Source organism: Lactuca virosa, chromosome 8 (genome assembly GCF_052849685.1).
Source record: "Lactuca virosa cultivar CGN04683 chromosome 8, Lactuca_virosa_CGN04683_v6, whole genome shotgun sequence".
Classification (NCBI taxonomy): domain Eukaryota; kingdom Viridiplantae; phylum Streptophyta; class Magnoliopsida; order Asterales; family Asteraceae; genus Lactuca; species Lactuca virosa.
This window is the reverse complement of record NC_136433.1, coordinates 83,677,440-83,688,459: the sequence shown is the minus strand read 5'-3', so window position 1 is coordinate 83,688,459 and position 11,020 is coordinate 83,677,440. Positions and strand designations below refer to the sequence as shown.

At 34.2% G+C, this 11,020-nt stretch overlaps 1 protein-coding gene across 2 annotated transcripts; it reads left to right on the top strand.

Moving 5' to 3' along the window:
- The first annotated feature begins 2,082 nt into the window (after window positions 1–2,082).
- On the top strand, window positions 2,083–8,565 carry LOC145132100 (TMV resistance protein N-like). 2 transcript variants are annotated; one of them, XM_079066751.1, is made up of 7 exons: window positions 2,083–2,257; window positions 3,640–4,227; window positions 4,688–4,869; window positions 4,939–5,786; window positions 5,880–6,104; window positions 6,942–7,763; window positions 7,842–8,565. In XM_079066751.1, exons 2-7 carry the CDS (start codon window positions 3,731–3,733, stop codon window positions 8,403–8,405), a joined length of 3,138 nt encoding a protein of 1,045 aa, XP_078922877.1. In that variant the 5' UTR covers window positions 2,083–2,257; window positions 3,640–3,730; the 3' UTR covers window positions 8,406–8,565. The 2 variants fall into 2 exon arrangements, with proteins under 2 accessions (XP_078922877.1, XP_078922876.1); XM_079066750.1 differs by having other exon boundaries at window positions 4,688–5,786.
- Window positions 8,566–11,020: the final 2,455 nt, after the last annotated feature.

Sequence of the window (11,020 nt, the reverse complement as noted above, 5' to 3'; positions counted from 1 at the left end):
ACACAAAGCAGGACCGCCTCAACCCAACAATCATCACATGTTGAAATATACCATAAAATCAACAAATAGCAAACAAGTAATCATGCAGATCTATCAATCTAACACATACTCAGTGAACACAGGTAATCATACAAATCTACCAATCTAACACATACTCATCATATCAATAATCCAATATACCAGGATATGGAAATCTAGTGGGCCGACATTGGTGCCTTCGACCTACAGGTACAGTGAGGAAAACTCACCTCACAGTGTGAAATGATAGCTGAAGAAATCACCTCTCCGGATACCGACTCTACTGATTACCTATACAATAACAGTGACCCAACTCAATTTACTACTCAAATTACCCAAAATACCCCTGATTCAAACTTGGTTAAATCCTTGCTCAAAGGTTAAAGTCAAATCCACACTCAAAAGTCCGACATCCACTTGTCACACCGTGAGCCTTTAGTGGTCACGTTGTGACCTAATAAGACAAAATGGTCGAGGAACATCATCCTCACGTCGTGACACCCAAGCGCCCACGTCATGAGGATGATCTGGACAGAAAAGCTTAATAAAAATCATGGCTTTTTCGACATGCATGTCCCGAACACTAACTAGGGAACAAAAGGGTGAAATGATTCCAAATCTCATGCAAGTGTCTTAAAACTCAACCATACTCCAGATATAGCATCTATACTACTCAAGGGACACTGGAGATCCATAAAGTTGGCAACTTTATTGATCCCAAGCACTACATCATCTTGAATATGAAGGATAAAGCATACAAATGTAGATCCAAGCCTATAAACTCATAAAACAACGAACTTTTGAACTCACAGAGGTCTATAAGGTGTGAAAATTGATGATGATGCTTGAATTCATAAATGATGACTAGATGCCCTTCCTCTTCTTCTTGGCTATGGGTGGGCTAACCCTAACCATCCCTTCCTTTAAATACGAATTAAAACCCCCAAAATTAGGGTTTTCCTCTCAGACTAGCCTCACGTCGTGAGCCATATGTGCTCACGTCGTGAACCCAAAGGTGATGTGGGTTTCAATATTCCCCTCACGACGTGACAAACATTACTCTAATCGTGAGCCGGGTGAAACTTCCAAATTTAAACTAGATGAAATGCTTACCTGAACTGGGTGTTACAACAGATCTCCTTGATGACAACCTAGAAAGAGACATCTGGAAGACACAACTAAAGAGTGCTCTTAGAGCTGGTAAGAAAAAACTACTGTTTAAGAAGAAGAAAAATCTATATGATATGAAGCAAAATTCTAAGTGTAGAGGTACTTAAAGTTTGATAACTTCATGAAGAGGATCGAGTTTAGGAGACTTAAGGTTAATCACGGTTGTTGCCTGAAAAACTTTAGCTCTTCCTACATCATCCTCGTGTTGAATTTTGATGTCATGTTGAATGTTAGTTCCGACACACAGAAGATCATTAAACTTAAGATGCGGCTGACCAAAAAGTTCAAGATAATGAACCAATGGGTTGCTAAGATGAAGAAAGTCCTTAGTATAATGAACTCAACAGATGAATGTACTAAGGTGATTACCACTTAAATTTAAAGTTGTACGTGGCTTCAACTTCCCTTATAAGATTTTGATTATTGGGGGTTGGTAGAGAGAGAGAGAGATAGAGAGATAGAGAGAGAGAGAGAGAGAGAGAGAGAGTATGTGTGTGTGATTGAAGAATGATGAAAATTTGAATGGTAAAGTAGACCATGTTGTTCAAGCCTATAATTAATGGCAAAAGAGTAACAAAAAAGTTATGATAAATTGCAAACGGAGCTATAAATCTTGTGGCTTTGATGACAATAACCAAGTATGTGGTCATTTATAAATCTTGTGGCTTTGATGACAATAACCAAGTATGTGGTCATTTATACAGCATGTCAAAAAGATATTTATTTTGTTAAAAACTTTTTCCTCATTATGCTAGTTTTATGTTTTTCTCCATATGTTAAGGGTTTTGAGGTGATAATGTGTAGAAGTGTGATGGCTAATAATGAAAAATATGATTAACTATATAAGGGGATTCTAGTCCGTTTCTTGTTATTTTCACTCCCTCGTTAACTGTAACAGATCAGAATAATTGAGAGAAAACAGTCGAGGAAAGGTACCCACCTACTCAAATCGATTCAAGTCGAAAGAAGAAATTAAGCAATACATCCTATGGAAATCAAAGTATAAGCTTGCAAAGTAAAGAACTTAGAAAGGGTGTCGGCTAAAGAATGGCGTTGCTGGGAATTTGAGGTATCTTTCCTCGAACTAATAAATTAATGAATTATGTTATGACGAAGGAAATGGAAGAGTTAATGAAGTTTTATGCTAAGTTATTGAGTAAAATTTATCAGTGAATTAAAGAAAAATGTCAATCCGGGATGTGAGAAAGACATTTTGACCTAATTTTGTCAACGTTGATAAGTTTGGGAATTAGTGCAGTTAGATATCAAATTAAACAATATTTGAAGTTAACATGATGTTTATGTTATAAAAGAATGGAATATGAAGTAAAAAGAGTCTACTGCTGTATGCACGTGTTGTGGATACAAAAAGAAAATCAAACAGGGGGATTTATCTGTTGTTCATTGCTGTGTATTTGTTGAGCAATCGAAGTATGCCTGTCACTATTTAAATCCGTGTATTGCTACGTTTAAGCTCCAAATACTTGGGAAATTCATTATTAGTACATAACATTATAATTAGATCAAAGAACTAGTCATATACTGATTAATAATTATGGTGCTTCAAATCGAGTCGAGTTAGTGATGAAAGAGCTCGTTTAAGTACATGGTATTGTTGTAAAATTTGTAATATAGTGAAGAAATCTTGAAGGCTATATATGTACTATTAGAGATAGATGTTAACATCAAATTAGAAATCTTGAAGGCTTATATTTTGGGAATTTGAAATGCTAATTATTTAAATATGGCGCAAGTTGATAATTGGTGAAATCTGTATTTAATGTGGGGAAGGGTATGTCAGATAGTGGTAAATATGTATGTAGAGTAAATGCTGAAAGTTGGGGGTATAAGTTATTTGGCAAATAGCATAACTGATGAAACAAATTTTGGGGTGAGAATGTACAATGTAAGAAGTGTGGTGGCTACATGTTGAAACCCTAGAACTTGAGTAAATATACAAGGAAATTATAGATACCTTTTCATTATTTTCACTCCGTGGTTAACCGATCTAGAGAACTAAAAGAGAGAATAGTCAAATGGTGGAGGAAAGGTATCCACATACTCAAATATATTCAAGTAGAAAGAAGAAATTAAGGAACAGATCTTGTGGAAAGCGAAGTGTAGGCTTGCAAAGTAAAGAGTTTAGAAAGGGAGTCTGCTAAACTAAATTTTGTTTTTTCTGGGAAATTTCCTCATCTTATAAGAAAAATGTCAATGTAGAATTCAGAGTAAAACATTAGTTTGTATAATGTGATTCTGAAAAATCTAACTCACTTGACCTAAATCAATTCATGCCTATCTTTAAAAATTGTCACTTGTATTAGACTTCAAAGGAATTTTTACGACCAAAAAATGAAAAAGAACATGTAAGGACTAGTTATGAGATTTTCTACATGGGAACATGTTACTTCAATTATGAGTTGTGACAAGATTTTTTCTACATGATAACAGGTTTTATTGGAAATCACATCTCTCGTTATAAATTTCATTTCGTTGAGGTGCTCAAACCACATAAATTCTATCTCAACAAATCAACACATCCATGGCATCTTCATCTTCTCCTTCTGCTCTGGCCTTTTCTTCTCAATCATGGAAGTACCATGTTTTTCTTAGCTTTAGAGGAGAAGATACTCGTAAGACTTTTGTGGATCATCTCTATTCAGCTCTTCAACAACAAGGGATCTATACTTACAAGGACAACGAAACACTTCCTCGGGGCGAATCGATTGGTCCATCCCTTATGAAAGCTATAGAAGAATCTCAAATTGCTGTCATCATATTCTCTGAAAACTATGCAGATTCTTCATGGTGCTTAGATGAACTTGAATGTATTATGAAATGCAAAGATACAAAAGGCCAAATCGTTATGCCCATATTTTATGATGTGGATCCCTTTGAAGTGCGAAAACAGAAACGAAAGTATGGAGAAGCATTTGTTAAACATTGGTTGGAGAACGAAACCAAAGTTGAGTCTTGGAGAAAAGCACTTGTGGATGCAAGTAACCTTTCTGGATGGGAACCCAAGCACATTGCCAACGGGTATGTCTTCTCCAGCTTTTTACTTTCTATGTTTAATATATGTGTGGTCTACACATAACACGTTTATATTCTTATCTTATAAGCTTTTTATACAAATGTCTTAATTATTCATGATGATGTTGATGACCTTGATAAAGAGAGGCTTGACTAGATCAATTGATCAGTCTAGCAAATTGAATTAAATTATCATGGACTTCTTTGAGTTCTAATTCTAATTTCATACATAACGCCTTCGTTCAAGCAACAACAACAACAAATCCATATTGCTTCACTTTTTGCTATATGAAACTATTTGATGTTTCCTAGGATAATTGTTGCAAACTACTTTGATATTAACTTTACAGCTTCTATTTTAGATCTGAAATATAAAGGGTGTTTAGAACCCCCTTTTTTATTTCATGCAGCATGAAACAAATTACCTCTTTTGTGTGCGGATTTCTTAATTATTCTTGTATTGCAGGCATGAATCAAAGGTTATCAAAGAAATTCTTGATGCAATTTCACAAAGGTTGCAGCTAGTAACTTCAAGTGCAAATGAGAATCTGATTGGGATTGGGAACCGCATGCAACGTTTGAAATCAGAGTTACAAATTGAGTCAGGTGGTGTGCGCATGATTGGAATATGGGGGGTTGGGGGTGGTGGTAAGACTACTCTTGCATCTTCTATTTATGATGAAATCTCTAGCAATTTTGATGGTTGTTGCTTTGTAGAAAATGTACGCGAGGAATCAAGAAAGAATGGTTTGGAAAAATTGCAAGAAGAAATTCTCTCTGTTGTTTTGAAACAAAAGAAATTGAAGGTACGTAGAGTCGAGGAAGGAAGACGTTTGATAATATGTAAGTTACGCCATAAAAAGGTCTTGATTGTTCTTGATGATGTTGATCACCTTGATCAACTAAAAGCATTGGCTGGAGGACATGATTGGTTTGGTGAAGGAAGTCGAATAATAATCACAACTAGAGATGAGCATATATTAACTGCACACAAAGTTAATGTGATACACAATATTAGTTTGTTAAACAATGATGAAGCTATTAAGCTCTTTTGCAAGCATGCACCCCGTGGTCATAGATGTATAGAAGATTATGAGTTGCTTTCAGAAGATGTGGTTTCTTATGCTGGTGGGCTTCCATTAGCACTTACAGTTCTCGGTTCTTTTCTATGTGACAAAGACATTCATGAGTGGAGGAGTGCATTAGCCAGACTAAAAGAGATCCCGGATACTGATATTGTAGAAAAGTTAAAAATCAGCTTTGATGGACTTAAACCAATAGAGAAAGAATTGTTCCTAGATATTGCATGTTTTTTTAGGAGGGAGTTAAAGGACAAGACAATGGAGAAACTTGATGCTTGCGGTTTTCATCCTGTTATAGGTATAAAGGTGTTGATACAAAAAGCTCTTATAACTATTTCAGATGGACTATTTGATATGCATGATTTGATACAAGAAATGGCACACTACATTGTTAGAGGGGAACACCCTAACAATCCTGCCAAACATAGTAGACTTTGGAAGAAGGAGGATGTTCTTAGAATATTTGCTATGGATGCAACGATGGTAATGATTAAGCTAGCTTTTCGTGATGTATATATGCATGCATGCAGAAGCACTCTAACGCCACCCTAACACTGTTTTATTCCTCTATCACAGAAACTTGACAATATTGAAGCAATAAAATTTTGGGATGCTACGGATGAGGAATTACAACATTTTGTTCATGTGGCTGCAAACATGAAAAAACTTCGGTTGATTAGTTTGAGGACTGAAGAGAGTATTGAGACTACACGCCCATTGCCAGAAAATTTTCCACCAAGGGAGTTGTGTTGTCTAAGATTGCAAGGTCTTAAGCAAAAACAACTTTGGGAAGGCTATAAGGTAATTTTTATTGTTTCTCTACTTGATTACTGGATGAAATTAATAAGTTAGTTTTAAGTTTCTATTATGTATATCAGCATATAGTTAAGTTATATCACTGATTATCAGTGTCATTATATAATTAGATTGTAGTTTTTCTATAACTAGCTAACACGTCAAAAGCATCATTAACCTTTAGTTTGTAGATGTTTTTTTTTATGTTTGTTTAACCTGATTTTGTTTTTATTTTCATAGATAACCAACTGTTAAGTATGAAAAATCTTCTTTTTGTTGGTGAAGATTAAATTGTTAGATATAAATGTGATGCTTGAATTATAAACTTCACATCTATGTGTGTACCATTAAATGAACATTATATATATATATATATATATATATATATATATATATATATATATAAGGCTTGTTAAAGACGAACATCATTATGTAGGGTAGGAATCTTCATGTCCAAGTTAGGGGCATAATGGTTTGGTATAAAATTGTTGGATAACTTAAATGGTTTGAACTGTTGAATTGGTATTTAGGTAATCCAATTTTCCAAATAACCAAAATCCAAATTCGAAGTCCGTATCCTGGTAGCCTGGATAAACGGTTCAGATTGGTGGTATTTATATAAAGCTCATTTCATATAAATACCCCCGTGTGTCTAAATACAGACACATTTTCCTTGTTTTCTTGGAAATAAATACAATATTATGATTTGGGTAAGGTTACAACTTACAACCTAAAACTACATTTCTGTTGTAAAACATTGATATCATAAATTTGGGTTCACAAAATAATTTTATTAATGATTTTTAGATATTTAACTAACAATCAAACACTGGTATGCAACAGTATCTGCCAAATCTGAAAAACATGGAACTTATTGCTTTGGAGAAGCTAATTGTGACTCCAGATTTTGATGGACTTCCGAATCTTGAAAGATTGACACTTACCGAATGTTATTGTTTAGAAGAGGTTCATCCATCGATTGGGCACTTGGATAGTCTTGTTGCCTTATGTATAATAGATGCTTCGTGCCTTAAGTTGTTTCCACACATTACCCAATTAAAAAAGCTCGAAACCCTTATATTTTTAGATTGTTTCCAAAATTTTAAGCCGTCGGCGTTCCAACAACAGAACAATAGCAGTATACCACATCTTCAATTGGATAATGGTGGGAAAGAAGTTGGATCCTATAAAGAATCTGTTACAAACTCTTTGGTTACTTGTTGGAGGTGTGGTTTGAGCAATCTTCCTGGTGTTAAATGTTGTTTAGAAGAGCCTTGTTTACCTCACAACAACATAGAGTTACGTTTTTCTTATAAAGGCTTATGTAAGTTGAATCTCAGTGGTTGTGAATTGGGAGATGAATACATTGGCTCTTGTGTTTGGGAGTTACCCAACTTACAAGAACTCAGTCTAGCAGCAAATAATTTTTCAAGATTGAATTTTAGTCTCTTGCAACTTCCTCGGCTCAAATGGCTAAACCTGGCAGCCTGCTTTAATCTTGCGGAATTGTCAGGGCTCCCATCAAGTATAGCTGTTGTTATAGCGGATGGTTGTAGCTCACTTGAAAGCTTTGGAAATATTTCAAACTGTAAATGGTTGTGGAAAGTCTCACTTCTGGGGGACAACAAACTTTATGGTGACATATTACTACACTACATGCTCCAGGTATTACTATTACCCCACCTCTTGAATTTCTATCTTTATATAAATCCTAACATAAGAATGTGTTTTCCATGGGGACAGGGAAATGCTATAGAGGATCACTTTATCAGTCTCAGTCTTGAACATCAGATGATTCCAAAGGGGGTAGTAGTTAGGGGGAAAACATTTACACTGAATCTTCCAGATAATTGGTACAATGACTTTTGTGGGTTCTTAGTACACATTGTTACCGACATTGAATGTCCGAAAGTTACTATAATCATCATGGAGAAGGTTGATGATGAAGATTCTAGATTTGAGGCTCTAAAGGAGTCTAATGAAGCAATGGATCCTGAATATATTAATGGAACAACAACATCCATAGGATATGTTTCGTTTAATTCATTGAAGCACACCACATGGTCAAATTCATCATACAATATGATTTCGTTTTCCTTAGAAGAAACGTATCGGAATCCGGATGCAGTTGAGAGTTACATTGGAGCTGCACTTATTCCTAGAAAAGGTAAAGGAGATGAGGTGCAAACAACAGATTGCTCAGGATTCTGGGACAAAGAACGTACTATACATGAAAAGACATTTAGGATCCAACATGATTCAAAGTCCCCTGTCAAGATTATATGGCATCCTTTCAACTGGTATTGACTAACCCATTCCCACAGATCTCTGAACTATATGCCAACTTGTAGCTCACACTGAACAATTTTTTTTTGAGTTATTGTGATTAAGATCAGTGGCAACATACATGTATTTAAATGAATTTGTTTTTGTGATCCAAAATGTACCAATATGAAAATTCTGTCAAGAGTTGTACTTGATAATGCCAAAAAATCTGGTTAGGTCAGGTGTCTAGTCAAACCAGTCTAAGAAAAGCCTGGTCTAATATGTAGGACTGATCGTCTCTCTGGACCTGTCTTGCCTTTATTTGGTTTAGAGTAAATTACAGAAATGGTCCCTATGGTTTGGTTGAATTCTCAGTTTTGGTCCCCAAGTTTAAAATTTGATAGTTTACATCCCTGTGGTTTGTGAGAATTGCACTGCATGTCCTTAGTCCATATAAAATGACCAAATTACCCTTTCTTTCTTTTTTCTTTTTCTTTTAACAATATATATATATATATATATATATATATATATATATATAGAGAGAGAGAGAGAGAGAGAGAGAGAGAGGTTCAAGTATTCTAACTAATTATTGTACGGATATCATATGCTATGAGAATTACTAAGAGAATAAGTTGTTTAGCAATGTGAATACGTTCAACCTTACAAAAATATCGTCATTTTCATGCATTCTTGCTAATTATTATTTATTTTTCTTCTCACACATCGTTTTTCACTCATTTTCATTCTGACAAAATACGACCCAATAAACATTCTGTAAGAAATGAGAATAATAATAATAAGTGTATAATAACCTTATACACGATTTAATTAGTGAGAATGTGTGTTAATGACAATAGTTATGTAAGACTGAACGTATTTATATTATCAAACAACATATTTTCTTTATCATTCTCATAGCATATGATATCCGCACAATATATAGTTAGAATAGAATAACCTAAGCCTATATATATATATATATATATATATATATATATATATATATATATATATATATATATAGAGAGAGAGAGAGAGAGCTAGGTTCAAATGTTTCTAGCAACTATTGTGTGCATGTATGCACCAATGAGAATTGAGGAAATAATAAATCATTAAATAAATCATTTAAGGGTATTATAGTAATCTTTGCATATTTAACTATGGTAGATAATTAGTATGTTTATAATCCCTTTAAATATGGGATGTCAAAGTCAAAACCTGTAGAAAAAACCCTACAATTGTTGTCTTCAATTTTCTTCCTCCATATCTCCGTTGTCTCGCTGATCCCCTGCGATTCATCTTCTTACTCCACCACTAGCGCAAATCAGAGGACTCCACCACTGCCGCCACCCTCCTTCTTCCCTACGGCTACCACACCATCTTCTTCTTTCCCTAGAACAATAATCCCTCCAATTTCTTCTATTCCTTCATTCTGCAAACCATTTGTCTCAATCCCCCACATAAACCATCTTCCCCCTGATTTGATTCTCCTTCTTCACCAGGAACGAACAGAAATAGAAACGCAATCTCTCTTTATTTCATATTCGATTAAAGAAAGGCTTTTGTGTTTAACGATTACTATACTCTTCTTCCTTCTTCATCAGGAACCTCTAATTTGGTGAGTAATTGTTAGTCTTTCTTCTACTTGATTTCTAACCCTAAACACGACTTTGGGGATGAAGGAAAAAAGAAACCAGATTATGGGGATAATTTCTAACCCTATAGTCTGGTTGGAACTTTCTTTTTTTGTTTATGTTTTTAGTTTTCTCTCTAACAACGAATTTGAAGGCTTTTGCTCCAACAAGAAATTCGAAAAATTAAAAGTATAATTTTTATGTACTATGCAGTGGTCTTGATTGGATAATTACCACAAATTGTTTATTATGGGTGTATCTGACAGCAATTCTGCCGGAATGGAAGATCAAATTCTAATTCTGTCAGAATGGAATCTCGATTTTATGGCATGAAATCTCAAATTAATCGTTAGTATTTGAAGGTATATACTATTTTATTGTAAATTTAGTCACATTCATGTATTTATTAATTACATATGTTGTATGTTTCATCAAATGGAGTATAAAGATCTGAGCATCCGATTTTGCCCGCCAATTGTTTGCTAAAATGCTCGAATCAAATATTTCATCCAATTTTTTTGTAATCTTTGAACTACCATATCTCTCTCATAATTTTATGCATGTTCTCATTTGTGTTAGCTACAAGTTAGGTTCTGAAGTCATTTTAATTGGATTAATATTGGCTGAGTTACAGTCCTTCAAACATTGGATGTTACAGCTATATTTTTAGCACTTTTACTTTGTTCAGAAATTTTTTGTGATCTTTGAACTGTCATATTTCCCACATTATTGCTTGTAATAATATGACCTTTTTTCCAACGTATTGTCCTCTATGTTAGCTACAATGTAGGCTCTAGGATCATTGTAATTAGATTAAGTTGATTATTTGGATCAAGTGACTCGGGGAATACTTATCAAGTGACTCGAGTATTACATTCTGTTAGAATAAATTAAAAGTCTTTAATGTCTAACACATTCTATTAGAATTTATAGTTTTATTTTTTTAGAATATATTAAAAGTTTTAATATTTTAAAGTTGATTATGTTTTCTTTGTGGATATAGATTTTGAAGAGGCTGTC

What these genes read in the sequence shown, in the direction of transcription:
- LOC145132100 (XM_079066750.1), top strand. Translation starts at nt 3,731, where the DNA reads ATGGCATCTTCATCTTCTCCTTCTGCTCTGGCCTTTTCTTCTCAATCA. An exon ending in TTGCTATGGATGCAACGATG is followed by an intron (nt 5,787 to 5,879) that starts GTAATGATTAAG and finishes CCTCTATCACAG; the next exon opens with AAACTTGACAATATTGAAGC. An exon ending in TACTACACTACATGCTCCAG is followed by an intron (nt 7,764 to 7,841) that starts GTATTACTATTA and finishes CCATGGGGACAG; the next exon opens with GGAAATGCTATAGAGGATCA.